Here is a 21,428-nt window from a genome sequence, read left to right on the forward strand (position 1 = left end):
TTCATTTCTTGGTTAAGTTTCTTTAGCAATCTTATCAGTCCTTCCAAATTCATGCTACAAAGTATTTAGCTTCAAAAACCAGACATGAGAGCTGACTTATTTTTTTAAGTGCCCTCTGAACTGAACGCTATTATTAATATTAAGCAATATTAATGTCATCACATTTTGTAGTCAAGTACCGCATATTAAATATATTGTGTGTACGTGTATGTGTGTGTTTTTCAACAAATATTTAATTCCAATGAATAAACATAGTACCAGCACACTAAACTTCATATGATTTATTTTAAATGATTGCTGGCTCCAGATAATTAAAAACCACAAACTGTATGGCAGCAACTATAATACATACACAGTTCTTTAAAAGTTTTAAAGTTATCACATAACGGTGAAATATAATTTTTAAAAATACAAATGACATTTATAGCATAAGGCTCTGTGGTTGAAAAATCAGCAAATTAAAAAAAAACATCTGAGACAGATTTTGAAAAATAAAATGTTTCCTGTTAGGAGAATTTATTCTTTGCTTTCTAAAAATGGCTGATTATGAACATTACAATGTACAAACAAAAAGTTCCTGGAGTCCCTAGAAAAGAAAGAATTAATAGTAACAACTTATGAGTTCAGATTATCATGGCAACTGAAAATTAATCTGTGGGTAGCCAGAACACATAACTGCTCATTTTTAAAGTTTATTACATTTAAAACAATACAGAAGAAATCTCAAAAGTTTACTCATGAAATATAGTTTAATTCTTACAAATTTCTTTTTGAAAATGTGATTCATATATGCTACAACCTCAGAAGTTGAAACCGCAGAATCGGAAACAGAATATAAAGGCAGTAGTCAGGGAAATCACATCAGAGTGCTTCGTCAAATATCAGTACAAATCAGTACATACCTCTTCTGTGACACAGTAGGGGAAAAAAATGGATTCTAAATATATCCAAGTAAATGCAGAAAAATACATTGCTATTTGAGGCAGATCATGCTAAAATATAATTCACAATGATTAGTTTGCATTTGAGATGGTTGTTAATGATGCTTTTAAACCAATGAAATCAAATTAAATTTTTCAGTATTTCTCAGACTTTTGTACTCAACATTAGTTCATCAAAAAAGCTTAAATGATTGAAAAAAGCAAATGACCTGACCCTTCTTTTTATGCTTATCATTTTCTCAAACTAAATGCAAACAAATCAATATAGCATCAAGATTTTTCACATACTAAAATGAAGACTAATGACTTCTGAAGGTAGACTGTACCACACAGTATGTAACAGGTGAGCCTGCAGTTACCATCAACTCAATTTTTTAATAACATCAAGATTTACAAGCCAAAATAAACATTTGATTTAAAAATTCTGCTATTCAAGATAACTCAGTTGTCCTTTTTCTCTTTGAGATTGGTAAGGATTGGGTCTCTAAAAACCTGAAGAGTTGTTTGTAAGAGGGAAAAAAAATCCTCAATGCTTTAAAAAACTCAACTGGTTAGGAGTCCATACAATTACTATGCTGGCTGGCATGAAAACATGTGTTTTCTGTCACAGGACCATTCACTTTCCCATAGAAGCAGTTTCTTCAAGCCATCTATACAGAGATGTAAATCAGCTTACCCATGATTAAAACAGAAATAATCCTTGAAAAATAGGAGTAAGAAACCTCACCCAAAAAGATCTTTTAAATCATTGCTAGCTGAACTGCTACTGGTCATAGTAGTTGGTGGCTGTGCAAAATTCTGTGGGCTAAAGAATGGATTACCCTGCATACCAAAGGCAGATTGTCCCATCATGTTCACTTGTGTTCCCATTACTGAACTGCCCATAACTGGAGAACCTTGAGGAGGTACGAACTGATTAAGCCACTGATTTGGTTTCTGTTGTGACAGTTGGTTCATGCTAACTTTTGGTTTCTGGGGGCCAAAGAGATTATTAAGGGCGGACATATCTGTGGGTCTTTGTTGAGTCTGCTTCACACCAGCAGGAGGAACACTCAAAGCACCGAAGTTTGGCAAAGTAGAAGGTGCTCCCAGAGTCATTTTGGTCGCTCCAGGTGTGCTTGTACTACTGAAGAAGTTCTGGTTTGTATTAACTGGCATGTTGAATCCTGAAGTCTGAAACCCCATGTTTGCATTTAGGCCATTTGTCAAATTTCTCTTTGTATTATCAATTGGTGTAGAAAACATCATACCAAGGCCCGCAGAAGGAACAGAAGTGAAGGTGCTCGAAGTAGAAAGTTTAGGGGTACTAACAGAAAGGCTTGTCAAAGATGACATATTATCCATCAATGTGTCTGTCAAGTCCTTAGTCTGAAAAATATGAGGGAATCACTTTTATCTCCAAGAAATCCAAATTAATTTATAATTGGCAAATATGTGACAAATTAAATTATAAAGGACAAAATTAAAATTAATCTCAAGGGTCTACACTAAGTTAGCAAACTACAGCCTGTAAGACAAATAAAGCCTGCCATCTAAACTTTAAACTCCAATTAAGTGATATATTATCTCTGCAAAGTAAAAATGCATTCTTCTCAATAAACTGATATTACAAAAAAGAATACTATTTTTATATTTTTAATTTCATCAAAATTTCATGGGAATTTGTTCCCTTAATAATTACCTTATAAGATATTCTTAATTTTGCCTCTCCACCTATAAAGAATTTTTTCTCAGAGGAAGAATTTATAATTAAGAGGCAACAGAAAAAAAAATTAAGAAAGCTTTTAAATACAATTACTTCTTAAAATAGTAAGATATGTAAACTCTCTCTCTACAAACAGAGTTTTATTCACTGCCATAGCACCAGCATCCAGAACAATTTCTGGAACATAGTAGGAAGTAAATACTGGTCAGGTGACACAGATACATTTTCCGAAATCAAGTTAAAAAAAACTAATAAACTATAACTGAAAACCAAAAATATAAAACTATTTTTAATTCAAAAATACATAAGCACAGGGCTGGAGTTGTGGCTCAGTGGTAGAGCATTTGCATAGCATGTGTGAGGCCCTGGGTTCAATTCTCAGCACCACATATAAATAAATGAATAAAATAAAGGTCCACCAATGTCTAAAATAAATAAATATATATGTATGTATATATATATATATAATACATAAGAGCATGAATATATTAATAATACTCTTGATCATTTCAAAGTGAAGAGAGTTGAAGAAGAACTATGAGACCTAACTTTTTCAAAAACCTCACCTATTCATTCAGCTTCCTCTTTACTGATAGTAAGCACTATCATGAAACACTGTACATTAGCCAAGTTATGAAGGAACTGCTAGAAAAGCCTTTATGCTCATACTTTTTTTTAGAAACAACCAATTAAATTATTCTTTGAAATACATCTTTTACAAATAATAGTAGGCTAGTTTCTACTCACTAGTAGTATACTTTAATTTATGCAAAAGAAATTAACTCTGACCTGTTTGACTGGAGCAACTGGTTTGTGTACTTGGGGTTTAAGAGGCTGCTGGCTTTTCAACTTCTGTGCCTGCTCCTGTTCTTTTGCTAATTTTTGCTTTTCTTCAAGTGTAAGTGATGCCTTCAAATAAAAGAGAGCAAAAAATCAACTGGCAACTACATAAATCCATTTATAAAACAAAATATTTCTTCTTTAGCTTTAGGCAGAAATTCACAGAGTCTGTGCTAAAATATTTCTAGTATGAAAACAGCTATCATTTTAAAATCGTTTATTAGAAATATCTTGTTCTAGTCAATGAGAATATGATTAAGTTATTTCATTCTGCAATTGAGAGATCTTATTCAACTCTAACTAGTTCTCTCAAAAAAATATTTTAGAAACTTACCAAAAAGCCTAGGAAAAACTAAACAAATACATTCTTACACTACTAACAGCTGCATCAGATCTGAAATCTTTTTCTTTTATTAACAACCTTGCTACCCCTTAAGGTCATCCAACATATTCTCTTATAATTTTACAAACTATTATGACCAGCAGTCCATTTATATGTACAGTACTCATATTTGGTGAATGAAGAGAAGAACAACAGCAGAGGTCAAAAAGTGACGTAAGTATTTTCTTATATTGGTGTAACTAAAATTTCAATAGAAAAGTATCATTGTAGAGTTTACTATTTAAAATTAGAGGAAGAACAAACTTTAATAGGAAACAGAGAAAAAAATCTACTCAGATTTTTAATTCACTATGAGATGGAATCAAATCTATTTTGGAAATTATCTTTCAAATAGCATTGGCTCACCACTAATAAGTCATATTGAGATCATATATTCCTGACAGAATAAACCAAGAGGGGTGTATACTCCAACATTTCTGTGGTATTCTTGCCAAAAATGAATAAATGTTGACTAATTATGAGAAAATAATGGCATACACAAATTGAAGACCATACTACCAAATAACTGACTGTACTCTTCAAAAAATGTTAAGGTAGGGGCTGGGATTGTGGTTCAGTGGTAGCATTTGCCTAGCATGTGTGAGGCACTGGGTTCAATTCTTAGCATTGCATATAAATAAATGAATAAAATAAAAGTCCATTAACAACTAAAAAAATATAAAAAATAATCTTCTTAAAAAAAACCAAAGTAAAAGCCTATAATGAACTATAAAAGTTAAAGTTGTTACCACAGAATGAAAGGGAAGAAGAGAGGTGAAGTTGTTGGGCTAAAAAAAAAAAAAAAAGAAAGAAAGGAAAAAGTTTAGAACTCAAATTGGTGGGATATAGTGAAGAGAGAAATTAAATAACTGAAGAACCACAATTAGGGAGAGCCAAAGGTAGATACACAGCATCAATCTGAAGTGACTGCCATCAATATAGGAAACACAGAGTGAGAAAAGACAGGCAATCTAGAAATGCTACCATGTGGGAGGTCGAGTAATAAAGAAGCCAAAAATCTTAAGCTACATGGGGTAGGTCATGTTCCAACGATGAAGATATTTCATGAAGATAATACAAAAAGATAATTACAAAATGTTTCTTATTAAGATGCTAAATAGTGTTCCCTAATAAAAACCCATGGTTTACAGGAAATCCTTCAATATAAATAAGAGTGCTAAAAAAGAGTAAAGAAACTCACTCTTTTATGTCTATTTTGTAACTCATCTTCTTTACTTTCTGATTCACAAGTCAGAAGGTCTGTTCCAATGTTGTTAAAAACCTTGTCAATCTAGTGAAACAGAAAAATTCCATCATTCAAAGAGACTCCAATAAAAATGTGATTTTATCAGGGAGGAAATAAAAAAATACTTAGAGTAAATGAGAACACTGATACAATATATCAAAATCTCTGGGACACTATGAAGGCAATGCTTAGAGGAAAGTTCATTGCAGTGAATTAAAAGAATAAAAAGTCAACAAATAAATGAGCTAACATTATATCTCAAAGCCCTAGAAAAAGAAGAACAAATCAACACCAAAAGAAGAAGACAGGAAATAATTAAAATCACAGCTGAAATCAATGAAACTGAAACAAAAGAAACAATTCGAAAAATTGATAAAACGAAAAGTTGGTTCTTTGAAAAAATAAATGAAATTGATAAACCTTAGCTACACTGACAAAGAGAAAGAAAACTAAATTACTAAAATATCACGATGGACACTAATAAAATATAGAAGATAATTGGAAACTATTTTAAAAATTTATACTCCAATAAAATAGAAAATCTCAAAGACATCAACAAACTTCTAGAGAAATATGACCTACCCAAACTAAATCAGAAGGACATACACATTCTTTTCTTTTTTTTTTTTTGAGGATTGGTATTATTTTATTTTATTTTATTTATTTTTTTTTATTGTTGGTCGTTCAAAACGTTACATAGTTCTTAATACATCATATTTCACAGTTTGATTCAAGTGGGTTATGAACTCCCCATTTTTACCCCGTATACAGATTGCTGTATCACATCAGTTACCCTTCCATTTATTGACATAATGCCTTTCTAGTGTCTGATGTATTCTGCTGTCTGTCCTATTCTCTACTATCCCCCCTCCCCTCCCCTCTTCTCTCTCTCTACCCCTTCTACTGTAAATCATTTCTTCCATTTGTATTGTCTTGTCTTACCCCTCCTTTCCTCTTATATGTCATTTTGTATAACCCTGAGGATCACCTTCCATTTCCATGCGATTTCCCTTCTCACTTCCTTTCCCTCCCACCTCTCACCCCTGTTAATGTAAATCTTCTTCTCAAGCTCTTCGTCCCTACCCTGTCCTTGTTTCCTCCCCTTATATCAAAGGAGTCATTTGGTATTTGTTTTTTAAAGATTGACTAGCTTCACTTAGCATAATCTGCTCTAATGCCATCCATTTCCCTCCAAATTCTATGATTTTGTCATTTTTTAGTGCAGAGTAATACTCCATTGTGTATAAATGCCACATTTTTTTTATCCATTCATCTATTGAAGGGCATCTAGGCTGATTCCACAATCTTGCTATCGTGAATTGTGCTGCTATGAACATCGATGTAGCAGTGTCCCTGTAGCATGCTCTTATTAGGTCTTTAGGGAATAGACCGAGAAGGGGGATAGCTGGGTCAAATGGTGGTTCCATTCCCAGCTTTCCGAGAAATCTCCATACTGCTTTCCAAATTGGCTGCACCAGTTTGCAGTCCCACCAGCAATGAACAAGAGTGCCCTTTTCCCCCCATCCTCTCCAGCACTTATTGTTGTTTGACTTCCTAATGGCTGCCAATCTTACTGGAGTGAGATGGTATCTTAGGGTAGTTTTGATTTGCATTTCTCTGACTGCTAGCGATGGTGAGCATTTTTTCATGTACTTATTGATTGATTTATGTCCTCCTCTGAGAAGTGTCTGTTCAGGTCCTTTGCCCATTTATTGATTGGGTTATTTGTTATCTTATTGTCTAATTTTTTGAGTTCTTTATATATTCTGGTTATTAGGGCTCTATCTGAAGTGTGTGGAGTAAAGATTTGTTCCCAGGATGTAGGCTCCCTGTTTATCTCTCTTATTGTTTCTTTTGCTGAGAAAAAACTTTTTAGTTTGAGTAAGTCCCATTTGTTGATTCTATTTGTTAACTCTAGCGCTATGGGTGTCCTATTGAGGAATTTGGAGCCCGATCCCACAGCGTGTAGATCATAACCAACTTTTTCTTCTATCAGATGCCGTGTCTCTGATTTAATATCAAGCTCCTTGATCCATTTTGAGTTAACTTTTGTGCACGGCGAGAGATAGGGATTCAGATTCATTTTGGTGCAAATGGATTTCCAGTTTTCCCAGCACCATTTGTTGAAGATGCTATCCTTCCTCCATTGCATGCTTTTAGCCCCTTTATCAAAAATAAGATAGTTGTAGTTTTGTGGATTGGTTACTGTGTCCTCTATTCTGTACCATTGGTCCACCCGCCTGTTTTGGTACCAGTACCATGCTGTTTTTGTTACTATTGCTCTGTAGTATAGTTTGAAGTCTGGTATCGCTATACCGCCTGATTCACACTTCTTGCTTAGTATTGTTTTTGCTATTCTGGGTCTTTTATTATTCCATATGAATTTCATGATTCTTTTATCTATTTCTACAAGAAATGCTGTTGGGATTTTGATTGGCATTGCATTGAACTTATAGAGAACTTTTGGTAATATCGCCATTTTGATGATGTTAGTTCTGCCTATCCATGAGCAGGGTATATTTTTCCATCTTCTAAGGTCTTCTTCTATATCTTTCTTTAGGGATCTGTAATTTTCATTGTATAAATCTTTCACCTCTTTCGTTAGGTTGATTCCCAAGTATTTTATTTTTTGGGGGGATATTGTGAATGGAGTAGTAGGACATACACATTCTAAGCAGATCAATTTCAAGCAATGAAATAGAAGATGCCATCAAAAGCCTACCAACCAAGCAAAACCCAGAACCAGATGGATTCTCAGCAGAGTTCTATAAGATCTTCAAAGAATTAATACCAATACTCTTCAAATTATTCCATGAAATAGAAAAAGAGGGAGCCCTTCCAAACTCATTCTGTGAGGCTAGTATCATCCTGATACCAAAACCTGACAAAGACACTACTCAATGAAAGAAAACTTCAGACCAATATCCCTGATGAAGACGCAAAAATTCTTAATAAAATTCTGGCAAATCGCATACAAAAACTTATTAAAAAGATAGTGCACCATGATCAAGTGGGTTTCACTCCAGGGACGCAAAGCTGCTTCAACATACAGAAATCAATAAACATAATAAACCACATCAATAGACTTAAAGATAAGAGTCATATGATTATCTCAATAGATGCAGAAAAACCATTTGACAAAATACAGCACCTCTTCATGTTCAAAACACCATGTTCAAAACTAGGGACAGTAGGACCATACCTCAATACTCTAGAAGTTATGCATGCATGCTAGGGTTGTGGCTCATGGGAGAGCACTTGCCTAGCACATGTGAGGCGCTGGGTTTGATACTCAGGGAGGGAGGGAGGGAGGGAGGGAAGGAAGGAAGGAAGGAAGGAAGGAAGGAAAGAAGGAAGGAAGGAAGGAAGGAAGGAAGGAAGGAAGGAAGGAAGGAAGGAAGGAAGGAAGGAAATAAAGATTATTTCCATTTGTAACTTTTAAAAAAAGAGTTTATTAAACAAAAAAGAAATTTAAAAGCTATGTATGCTAAACACAAGACAAACATCATTCTAGATGGAGAAAAATTGAGAGCATTCCCTCTAAAAGCTAAAACAAGACAAGGATGCCCTATTTCACCACTTCTACTCAACATAGTCCTTGGAACTCAATTCAGAGCAATCAGAAATTAAAGGGATACAAACAGGAAAAGAGCTCAAACTATCACTATTTGCTGAGGACATGATTCTATATCTAAAAGAGCCAAAAAATTCTACCAGAAAAACTTCTAGAACTAATAAATACATTAGCAAAGTAGCAGGATATAAAATCAATACCCATAAATCAAATGCATTTCTATACATAAGTGATGAATTCAATGTGAAAAAAATTAGGAAACTACTCTATTCACAACAGCCTCAAAAAATAAAATAAAAAACTTGGGAATCAATCTAACAATAGAGGTGAAGGGTTAGGGTTGTGGCTCAAAGGTAGAGCACTTGCCTAATATGTATGAGGCACTGGGTTTGATTCTCAGCACCACATATAAATAAATAAACACTGACAACTAAAAAAGAAAAAAAGAGGTGAAAGACCTCTACAATGAAAACTACAGAACACTAAAGAAAAAAAAATTGAAGAAGACCTTAGAAGATGGAAAGATCTCCCATGTTCTTGGATAGACAGAATTAATATTGTCAACATGGCCATCCTACCAAAAGCACTATACAAAATTAATGCAATTTCCATTAAATTTCTGAAGATGTTCTACATAGAAAAAGAGAAAGCAGTCATGAAATTCATTTGGAAGAATAAGAGAAACAAAATACCAAAGCAATCCTTAGCAAGAAGAACAAAGCAGGAGGCATCACAATACCAGACCTTAAATTATAATACATAGCAACAGGAACAAAAACAGCATGGCACTGGTACCAAAATAGACATGTAGTCCAATGGTATAAAATAGAAGACATAGAGACAAACCCACATAAATACAATTATCTCATACTAGACAAATGTGCCAAAATATACATTGGGAAAAGATAGCCTCTTCAACAGATGGTGCTAGGAAAAGTGGAAATCCATATGTAACAAAATGAAATTAAACCTCTCACCCTGCACAAAACCAACTCAAAGTGTATTAAAGATTGAGGCACTAGAACAGAGACACTGCACTTAATAGAAGGAAAAGGAGGCTCAAATCTTCATCATGCCAGCTTAGGTACTGACTTACTGAATAAAAATGCTGGCCCAAGAAGTAAAATCAAGAATCAATACATAGAATGGATTCAAACTAAAAAGCTTCTTCTCAGCAAAGGAAACAATCAATAACATAAAGAGAGACCCTATAGAATAGAAAAAAATCTTTACCACATGCACCTCAGATACAGCACTAATCTCCAGGATATATAAAGAAGTCAAAAACTGGCACTGTGTATAGCCAGAGGAATGAGAAGTTATGTTCCATTTGTGTTTAATGTATCAAAATGCATACTACTGTCACATATAACTAAGTAGAACAAGTTGTTTTAAATTTTTTTTAATTGATACATACAAACCTTATAAAATAATATTCCAGATGGAGACAAAGATTAGTTTCAAAACTAAAACACCTTACCTAAGATTTGTCAAGAAGCCACCTCACATAAGACTCAGTCTCTCATTTTATTCCATGTTAAGATAACCATTCAAGTTCATTTCTTTTAGATTTAAGTTCAAAACATAGACTTTTGTTATAAAGATTACTATAATCTCAAAATAAACAATACTACTGTGTGTATGTGTGTGTGTAAGTAAACTTTAAAATTACAAAAAAAATACGTTCCTTGGTTTATGGCTATTACACAAATTAAATCCTTTTACTCTGTTAAAAAAAAATGTGACTTTATTGCTTAAAAGGCCCCTAAATAAAGCACACCATTAAGTACTTCCTGCAAAAATTAAATATCTTACCTGATTCCCAACATTTGTAACTTTTATCTCCTCAGAAGCATTCATTGAATTTCCTATGTCCAAAGATCTATAGAAGAGTTGAATTATAACAAAGCAATAAAAACAAATGCATATTTTAAAATACACATCCTAAAAACTGTTTGCCTTCAGAATTTATTAGAATCCAAATAAATTGCAACATCATTCTTTAGAGAGAGTATAATATTGTCCACTGTTTGCTACTAATAATATCTGCTTGTTCAAAAAAATAACTTTTGTCATCATTATCCAAAGAACATGTATGAAGACACAAATTGGTGTGAATATACTTTGTACAATCAGAGATATGAAAAATTTGAGCTCTATATGTGTAATATGAATTATAATGTATTCCACTGTCATATATAAATAAAAACAATTTAATAAAAAGATAACATTTGTATAAAAGTCCTTTTTAAAAACTCAACATTTGAGATAAGGTGTTTAATAACCTGCAATTACAAGTCCAATGGCTAAAACTGACAAAATTCTATTTCTGAGAAAATCCCTTATGTAGAGAAAATGCTAAGATTACAGTATATTACATTTTTGTACTCAGAAGTCATATTAGATTTTTCAACATCCTATTTTATCTCAATTCAACTTAATGTGTCAGAAAATTTTTAAATATGGTTAAATTAAAATCCAGCAATTTTTCTGTTCCATATTCTAAAATATCAATCATGAGGTAATTTTTATCTCACTACTGGACAATGTGTAATTCATTTACAACCTACTTACTTCTGCTGTTCTTGCATTATATGAAGTTGCTCCAGTTTAGTCTTATGTTCAGACTCCAATCTACTAAGCATCTCTTTTATGACGGAAATGAAAGAATTGAACTGGTATAATAAGAAATTGATATGGTTATAAAATTTCAAGTTTGCAGTAATCAATTAAGGTAAATAAGCTAATCACAATTGTGTATTTTTCCAGTGGCTCACAACAAGCATAGTACATTTAAACTAAGCATATCACAGCAAGATTTTACAACCTTTATATGGTGGTGACATGATAGCTGATGAGGCTTTTAAGTTCCAGAAAACATGTTTCAATGAGTTTTTTATATATATATATATATATATATATATATATATATATATATATACACACTAAGTTGTCAGACAGCTATTATTTCAGGATTTTATTTTTTTTCTGGCACTGAGAACTGAACCCAGGGCTTCACACATGCTAAGTAATACTCTACTGCTAAGTTTTCAAAGGTCTTACATAAGTTTACCCCAGCAGTTATACACTGATAACTTGTCCTATCTGGAAACAATTCATTTAATATATAAAAAACTTCTGTTTAAACAAATTGTTAGAAAAATGACATATTTGGCTAGAATGAACACTGTTTTTTGAAAAGTTAGCAGAAATATTAAATCAACACAATTCATCTTTCAAATAATTAAAATTCATAAATATGCCTAATACTACATCTTTTTGTTGTTGTTGCTGTTAAACTTTGGTTAATGGTCCATGATTCTTATAGCACCTCTGGATCATCTTAAACAAGTTATTCTAATGACACCATAAGTTACAGGAAGACTCTTTCTTTTCATCTTATCATGAGAATTACAAAAAGTATATTGCTTCAACCATTTATCATGATTTTCTGATTCGTTTTTTAAAAACCTTCACTGAAGTATAATATATTAATAGAAAAGTCTGTGTGTGTGTATACACAGCTCAAAAAATTCACAAACTGAACATGCCCATCAAAACCAGTAGCCTGACATAGAAACAAAACATTGTCAGCACCCCAGAAGCTTTCTTCTAACCTATTCTAGTCATTTCCCACTCCCAACCCCTACAGATAAGCACTATTTTGACTTCCAGCTACGTAAACTGTTTTTGTACTTTATATAAATAGAATCATCTGTTTCATTTACTTTATGTTTGTGAGATTCATCCACATTGTTGCATGTAGTTTATGCAAAGAAGAGTTAACATGATAGGCCTGAACAGCTATTTTTAGGTCTGCTTACCAAGTCAGCCTCTGGCTGGTAACTGGAACTTAGATTTCAGGATGGGTTCCATTATTAACTGATAAGAGTGGTTGCCTACGCTTAAACTGCTTCTACAAAGAATTTATCACATGCTGAACACCTGCTTTCCTTTTGGGAGTCTGGATTTGAGAACATGCCAAACAGAGGATACTACATGATCAGCTCTCAATAAAAACTTTGGGTCCTGAGTCTCCAGTGAGATTCCCTAGGTGGTAAAATTTCACATTTTGTCACAACTCATTATTAGGCAAACTGAGCGCATCCTATGTGATTTCACTAGGAAAGACCTCTAGAAGTTTGTGCCAACTTTCTTCCAGACTGGGCCCTATGAATCTTTCCCCTTTCCCAATTTTGCTTTATATCCTTCCACCACAATAAACAAGAACTATAAGTATACCTGTACATGGGTCCCAATGAGCCATCCAATCTGTCTAGGGGGTTGGGGAGTCTTAGAAGCTTTCCATAAACACATCATAGATGGTTCAGTGAGTCTGAAGTTTTTTTTTTTAATAACTTTGTTTATTTTTATGTGGTGCTGAGGATCGAACCCAGGGCCTCGCACGTGGTAGGCAAATGCTCTACCACTGAGCCACAACTCAGCCCTCTGCAGTTTTTTAATCAAATGTTAAAAATGTCTTTTTACTAAGTTCCTTTATCTTTTTTCACTTAAAGTATAGTATACTTAAATTATTTTAAATCACAACCATCAGAACATCAATTAGAAACCCTGACCATGAATAGGAAAGCAGATCATATCTCTGCTAACCTACTGTAAAACACCAGAAAGATATGATCCAAGTATTTCTGAAGATGAAAATAGGCCCTAAAAAAGAAATCATAAAGCTGAAAAAAACATAAGATTTCAAATGGAATCATACATCCTAAAATAAGCATTTGGAAATATATTAAAACATCCTAAATCAGAATTATGAGAACTACAAACAGAAATTACAAAACAGATGAAAGGGCATATTATCCTATTCCTCTTTAATATTCAATGTCTCCTATTTTGCCAACCCTAAACCCAATCTTGCCACCCAAGATAAAGTATCAAATCTAGGAACAAACTTTCAAAGGCTTATCCTACTCCTTCAAACAGAATGTTAAATCCTTCACAAGTTTCTCTACCTCAAAACTGCTCACTCAGTACTCTCCACACTGCCAAAAAATCTTGTTTTATTTTGAAACTTTCTGCTTCCTTCATTGCAATAAATCACTTTTAAGTCCTTCTTTCTAAATCCGCCCTGCCTATCCATCTCTGATATTCTCAAGTTAAACAGTAACTCTTCTCATACTTCTCCATCATACTTCATTAAACACCATTTCCACTGTAAACAAAAAATATCTTGTTGTGACTCTACATCTCAAGTTTTCACTCAATCTGGTTTTTGTTTTTGGCACTGCACTAAGAGTTGGGGTTACAATGAATAATAAACCATAATAACCAGACTTTGAAGAAGAGTTTAACTCTTCAGGAAGAGTCAGAGTAACCATAGCTATGGTAACTGTATCAAGAGGTATACAGAGAGAATTCTATAATAATTTTTGAACATACATTATACCTTTGCCCAAATACATACATCTTGAAAGTTCAAATACCTAAATCAGTCTGGCATTTAAAGGCTACTCATTTTAGTCTTACTTTATCTTATCCTATTTTCCCCCACATGTCAAATTGAATTATTTCTTCTCTGTAGCAGATAGGCTTTTAATATGGTTCCCAATTATCTCCTTCTACTGCTTTTTATGGCCTTGTGTAATCTCATATCTTTAGAGTTTAAGCAAGATGGGTGACTTCCTTCTAGGCCAAACTCTCTTGTTGGCTTTCATGACACAACCTGCATGGTAGATCCAGCTTCTCAGCCTGGATCTAAAGTAGTTACAAACATTACTCATCTTTCAACATTTATCAGTTCCCAAATATTTATATTTTTATATCTATCTTCCCTTCCTACCCATAAACTTTCTTCATCTAACTCTGCCATATTTTTCCTTGTTTCATCAATTTTTACATGTAATATACTTATATAGTTATACAACATATATAATTCCAAGAAAACAGTAAACTGAATAAACACAAAAATATTCCTACCTGATTAAGATTAAGATTGTTTTCAATACTCAGAGGAATGAGATGTGGCAATACTTTTCCAGCCAGCTGCTCTTTGGTGATTCCCAGCTTCTTATGAGTAAAAGTACATTTGTAAATACCTGATAGAAAAGAATGTGACTAAATTTTATAAGTTAACACTATAAGTTAATAGTAATCATTCAAACAGCATGTCTGTATGAAATTTTTTGGTAATTGATATAGTATAAATTTTTCCCAGTCAGAACCTCAGAATGAGGATGCTCTTACATATGGATAGAATAATTTCAGCCTTATCATCAATACAGATTTAAATAGTATGACATATTTATCCTATGCTCTTTTGAGCATGTAACAATAGCATATTAAAAGCTTCATCAGGGCTAGGGTTGTGGCTCAGCGGTAGAGCGCTCTCCTGGCATGTGTGAGGCCCTGGGTTCGATCCTCAACACCACATATAAATAAATAAAATAAAGGTAATGCGTCTACCTACAACAACAAATATTTAAAAAAAAAAAAAAAAAAAGCTTAATCAGATCCAGGTTCAGTTCTCACAGTAAAGCAGTAAGGTTACAGAATACTCCTCTGTTCATAAAACATCTATTTCAGACTTCACATCTACACTTAAGGCATCTATTTCAAAGTATTTAAGTATATGTACATTACATGTATTCACTTTTTATCAAATAAAATTCAACATGTTTGAAACTTAAAAATTTAACCCCACTATCATTCCCTACTGTCTCACCTATTTATTTGACCTTCAAGACCACACTTGTTATACCCATTCCACAGTTTTCTGGTTGTAAATTGTACATTTGCTCCTAATTCTCTGAATACCTTTGTGTTATTAAGTGTTCTATATATAATCCAAAGCTGCCCTATCTGCTATTATTGTTAATATACACATAGCTGATATATGCAAACAATAATTTTATTAAGCGTCTATTAAATATTTACTAGACACTATGCTCATTATATGCTCATTATATCTCTTTGTTTCACTGAATTCTCATAAAAATCCTACAATGATGTTATTTTTATCCTTATTTAATAATTGAAGAAACTTTTCAAGATCACCCCAGGAACTAGGAACCAAGAGAACTCAGATTAGAATCAGAGCCCCTTTCTACTATGCAAAACTCTTGCTCAAAATGAACTTCTTTGAGCAAAAAAAAAAAAAAAAAAGATTCATACCATAACCCAAGAGTTCTATATCCACAGAGATCTGTAATAAATATTTGCTAATCATTTCTAAAAATATTCACTAAGTTGCACATTATAGTAAGTGTTAAGGTACCTAAATAAGTAGTATAGTGTCTCTTAAAAATAAAAAATCTAAAATTTAATAAAAGATTTTTTTTGCTTCTATAGTTATGTCTGTTTCTATTGTAAAAGGATGTTCTTAGACATTTGCTCTGACATTTCCATATTATATTTTCACAGCTTTAACTATATACAATTTCAGAGTTTTTGGACAGAGTAATTTGCCAATAGAATAAAATGTGCTTTAAGACTAATATGCTTAATCAATAAATCACTTAGCAATGAAACATAATGGTTAAGATTCAAATGTATATAAATTTTAAAAATCAGCTTTACTACTCCCCAGCTGTATGATCTTGAATAACTCAACCTATCTGAGCCTTAGTTTCATTGTTATAAAAAATAATAATAATAGCTATCTCACTGTATTTGGGGGAGGATAAAATAAGGCAGAAAAAATACTTTGCCTCTTAGAAGACTGTTATCAGAATTTCAACTTTGCCTCTCTTACTGTGTACCATTTTATGGGGAAAACTATATGCTATCATGATATTTGCAAAGTTAGGACTCCCAAACATCTTATCCTTTATAAATGTGAAGATTCTAATGCCTTACCTACAGTGACACTGCCACATCAATGTTTATAGCACTCAATTCACAGTAGCTAAACTATAGAACTAACCTAGGTGACCTTCAACAGATAAATGAATAAAGAAATTGTGGTACATATACACAATGGAATATTACTCAGCCTTAAAGAACAATTAAATGATGGCATCTGCCGGTAAATGGGTGGAACTGGAGAATATTATGCTAAGCAAAATGAGCCAATCCCAAAGAACCAAAGGCCAAATATTTTCTCTGATATTCGGACGCTAATTCACAATAGGGGGTGGGAGAAAATAGAGGTATTTTGCACTAGACAGAGGGGAGTAAAGGGAGGGGAGGGGACATGGGAAAGGAATTGGGTAGAATGAATTAGACATTATTAACCTATGTGCATATATGATTACATGACCTGTATAACTCTATACTATGTACAACCAGAATGAGAAGTTATACTCCATGATATATGATGTGTCAAAATGTATTCTACTGTTATGTATAACTAATTAGAATAAAAAATATTTTTAAAAAAGACTCTAATGCTTTTACTAAAATCAACACAAAGAGCAAAGTTATATTACAATATTTATCCCATCATATTTCAATTACTGATTGCTATAATAATGAAAATCGAGTACAATGGTTTTATAAAATGGAAAATTTACTTGCATAACTATAAAATAATAAAGTAGAATAAAATGACTTTAAGTTTCAGGTACCTAAAATTCCCATGAGGACTGCAGGTTCCTTGGATGGAATTTGTTGTAAGAAGGGTAGTATATCATCAAGTACAAACCACTTATCCAAGTATTCCAAAATCTTTCCTAAGCACACTAAGGAATTCACACGAACCTATTAAAATGAATTGCATTAGCCATGTAAAGTCTATGTAACACAGAACAAAATATTTAGTGTAAATTTCATCTTCATATAGATATATGCTAAAATTTCAAGAATAAATGTAGGTTTTGAAGACATGTTATATTAACACAGAAAATTCACTTATTTTAATTCTCCTGACTTTAGAAAGAATTTGTGATTACTTTACCAGGACACTGGTTAGCTGAAGATAAAGGAATGACTTCAATTTTGTATTATTTTAAATACAGTGATGAGAATTTGAGAAACTTTATCTACATAGGAATTGACTGAGAACATTCCTTTGGGAACATTTCAGTTTTAAAAAGAAATTCATTCTCCCTACTAACTGATAAATTTCACAAGGATTTCAATATTTTATTTTAATTCTGGTTCAATTCTTTTATGTGTAGAGGATGGGGGGAGTGCTGGGGTTTGAACTTGGAGGTGCTTAACCACTGAGCAATACCCCCAAACCTTTTTATTTTAAGAGGAGGTGCAAGTTGTTTAGGGCCTCACTAATTTGCTGAAGCTGGTTCTGAACTTGCAATCCTCTACCTCAGCCTCCCAAGTTGCTGGGATAACAGGCATGTGTCACCATATCTGGATCAAAACTAAATATTTTCACATTTAAAATTATCCATATTTATCTAAAATGCAGTTTTCTATTTCTAACTGTCTTTGACACAGTTACTAAGACCTGACTCAACTTTTGATAAATAGGTCATATCCTAGTTCTTAGCTAGAATCTGTTAAAATAGAATCAAAACCCCTAATATCAATAAAACTCCAGTTTAAAAAAAATTAAAAATAAAAAATAAACTAAGGGCTGGGATTGTGGCTCAGCAATAGAGTGCTAACCTAGCTTGTGCGAGGCCCTGGATTCAATCCTCAGAACCACATAAAAATAAATAAAATACAGATATTGTATCAAGACAACTAAAAAATAAATATTTTTTTAAAAAGTAAACTAAGAAAAGTAGAAAATAATTTGGTTAAAATCACACCATATTTGTACAGAAAAAGTGAAAATAATTTTCCATTTCTGAAAAAAAAATGAGTTTTCTGAAATTTAAATGAGAAATATTATAAATTCATGATGATATTTGAAGGCTTAACTTTGTCAGATTAAGTTTTATAATAGGAAATGCTACATCTACTGGAATATATATGTGCATATATTTTTTCTTAAGAGAAACTATAAATTCTGGTTTTATTTTATTTTATGTAAATATACAACATTAATCACACAAGTATTTTACCTGTGTAGAATTTTTTTTCTTTATTTTCAATATTAAGGTATAAGTCTAACTCACAACATGTTTTACAAAATTTCTAGGTTAGAATTTTTATTTTTTTTTTTTATTTTTTTTTTAAAGAGAGAGAGAGAGAGAGAATTTTTTAATATTTATTTTTTAGTTCTCGGTGGACACAACATCTTTGTTGGTATGTGGTGCTGAGGATGGAACCCGGGCCGCACGCATGCCAGGCAAGCGCGCTACCGCTTGAGCCACATCCCCAACCCCTAGAATTTTTAAATCTTAGACAACGTGCCCATGAATGCAACTCAGAAATGCACATGTGCCACTCTGAAGGCAGGAGCACTGAAAAGTGCTACCTAAAATGCATTTAACGCAGCCATGGCAGCAAACACCTATAACCCTGAAGACTTGGGAGCTGAAGCAGGAAGACTGCAAATTCAAGACCATCCTCAGCAATTTAGTGAGGGCCTAAGCAACCTAGCGAGACCCTGTCTCAAAATAAGAAATAAAAAAGGGCTCGGATTTAGCTCAATCCCTGGGTTCAATCCCCAATATAAAAAAAAAAAAAAAAAAAAAAAACACTTAAAAAGTGATATATAAAATGCAAATCCATTCCAGTTACTGTTATAAATATATTCATTATAAATTCTTGTAAACAACACATCAGTGGGCATTAATGTAGATCATTTCATTCAATTTCCTGTGGTTCCTCTGCATATATAACATATTTCACTGCATAACTGTCACAAGCATTAATATGTATTCATGAATACTCTATGCAATCTACTCTTGCATAAAAGACAGGTACATAATAAATAATTTTTAAGTAATACCAGCACAATTTTGGGGGTGAAAACAGTTTCACATAATGGTCAGACCCCACTTTTTGGAAAAAATTATTGGCATAAAATCTGACAATTCCGAGGTAAAAAAAAGTACTCAGAACTGAACAAGAATGTATACTTGCAGAAAATGTATGCTAAAATGTGTACTGCCATAAGATATAGTAGTAAGATTTTTTGAAATGGCACTTTGAAAACTGAATTTTAAGCTATGTATATAAAGCCATCATCTATTTTGAAAATTCAATCATAAACTTTGAGAACTTCAAAGAAAAAGACTGCCTTTGAAATCCTCTTAATGATGATGAAGAAAGACTCAGGAACTGTTCGCTCAAGGCCACAAAGGTAGTTAGTATAAAAATGAGAATAAGAACAAGATTCTTGACTTCAGTTCATTTCATACTTGTTCATTTGGGTAATGATGTTATGTTTTCAACACTGAGTCTTTCTACCAAAAAACATAAACTGAAATAGATTAGATAGCTACAGAGTAAAATCATGTCAATTATACTGCTTTTTGCCTATAATCATATTAAGCTAAAAATGTTTATTTTATTTAAATTTATATTTCATCAGATAAAGATGGATGGGATATCTAAATTTAATAATATGCTTTTTACCAAATATCAATATAAAGAACTAATCAGGCAAAGGAAAGACATTTCTCCCTCAATATTACTTCTACAATGAAATATCATTGTGATAAATTCTTAGAGAGAAGGTTAGGAACTTTACTATTTTTGGTATGAGATAATGAAAATTATGTTATTTGTTCTACTTCCTTGACCAACAAGTAACCTAGTGTTAAAATTCTATAAATCAAAGGACCCAGGTACCTATCTTTGGTCCATATTTTTTAGTAAAACTATTTTCCCCACTGTACTCATATTAATTTATTGTTTTACTGCCCTCTACTTTTTCCTGAAAGTGGGCAAGTAAGTGGAGAATAAGAACTTAGAGACAGATGACTAAAAATAAAGGCAATTTATAAAAGGAAGCCATTCAAAAAGTTTTTAGGCTTATACACCAAGTTTAACTCTTATGATTATTTTAAAAGTAAGAACAAAATAACTTGTGAGTTTAAAACGAAAAGGATTAGGAGAAAAATAATCACTCAGCTTTTCTATTGAAGCACTCAAAGACAGGGAAGGTGGGTAAGGTTAGGGATGTAATATTATAAAATGCATATCAAAAAAACTATAGCTCATTTTTATATACAGGTGACTTACAACCAAGACCAATTATATGAACAAACCATAATAGGGTTATTAAACAATAAGAAAATGATTTAAATTACTGAAAAAAAATTAACATGCAAGTAACTACTTACAGCAAGGGAAGATGTTTGTAGACAGGCATTTTTAATTCTTGGTATCAAAGCATTTTTCATGGATGGGTAGTCTATAAGATTTGCAAAGGTTGGAATGATGTTTAGACACAGCTCCTATTAAGAAAATAAATCTGATCAATCTTAGAAAAAGATTCTCTCATCCTTTATCTCACATATTCAAAAGCATTTTTCATTTGTATGGTTAATTTGTCATAGTTTGAAATAAATTTCCACATGTATTATGTGGTTCTTTCAATATTCTTCCTAAAAAGAACTATTAAAAACACTTTTCAGTTTTACAGATAAGGAAAAGGGCTCAGAAGACCTTCCTCAGGATTATACTAGATTGTTAAGCCAGACACAGTAGTGTTCTCCTTTAGTCCCAGCACTATGGAGGCTGATGTGGGAGGATTATTTGATCAGCCTAGGGGTTATAAGACTATCCTGGGCAACATATCAAGATCCCATTTCAAAAACAAAACACAAAAACTCAAAATAAACAAAAGTCATAACAGCTAACATACAGTATACAAAACTCCCTAGTGTGATTCCTAATCTCTTTCCTTAACACAAATCTTCATTTATTTGTTTGCATTCCAAGCATGGGTCTCTATCACTGATCTAGAACCCCAGACCCCTTAA

The 21,428-nt window shown here is 32.6% G+C and overlaps 1 protein-coding gene across 3 annotated transcripts in view; it reads right to left on the reverse strand.

Annotated features, from left to right (window-relative positions):
- Positions 1 to 266: 266 nt before the first annotated feature.
- Scyl2 (SCY1 like pseudokinase 2) overlaps positions 267 to 21,428 on the reverse strand; it is a 62,369-nt gene continuing 41,207 nt past the window's right edge. For 2 of the 3 annotated variants that reach the window (XM_026397607.2, XM_026397615.2), the window contains exons 11-18: positions 20,787 to 20,900; positions 17,214 to 17,346; positions 14,626 to 14,744; positions 11,263 to 11,363; positions 10,504 to 10,570; positions 5,070 to 5,159; positions 3,436 to 3,555; positions 267 to 2,309 (exon numbers count right to left, since the gene is read on the reverse strand). In XM_026397607.2, the coding sequence (XP_026253392.1) occupies positions 1,665 to 2,309; positions 3,436 to 3,555; positions 5,070 to 5,159; positions 10,504 to 10,570; positions 11,263 to 11,363; positions 14,626 to 14,744; positions 17,214 to 17,346; positions 20,787 to 20,900 (1,389 nt within the window). In that variant the 3' untranslated portion in view covers positions 267 to 1,664. The remainder of the gene's footprint in view (positions 2,310 to 3,435; positions 3,556 to 5,069; positions 5,160 to 10,503; positions 10,571 to 11,262; positions 11,364 to 14,625; positions 14,745 to 17,213; positions 17,347 to 20,786; positions 20,901 to 21,428) is intronic. The other variant, XM_026397623.2, reaches the window with a different exon arrangement.

This window comes from Urocitellus parryii, chromosome 5, assembly GCF_045843805.1.
Source record: "Urocitellus parryii isolate mUroPar1 chromosome 5, mUroPar1.hap1, whole genome shotgun sequence".
NCBI classification, from domain to species: Eukaryota; Metazoa; Chordata; class Mammalia; order Rodentia; family Sciuridae; genus Urocitellus; species Urocitellus parryii.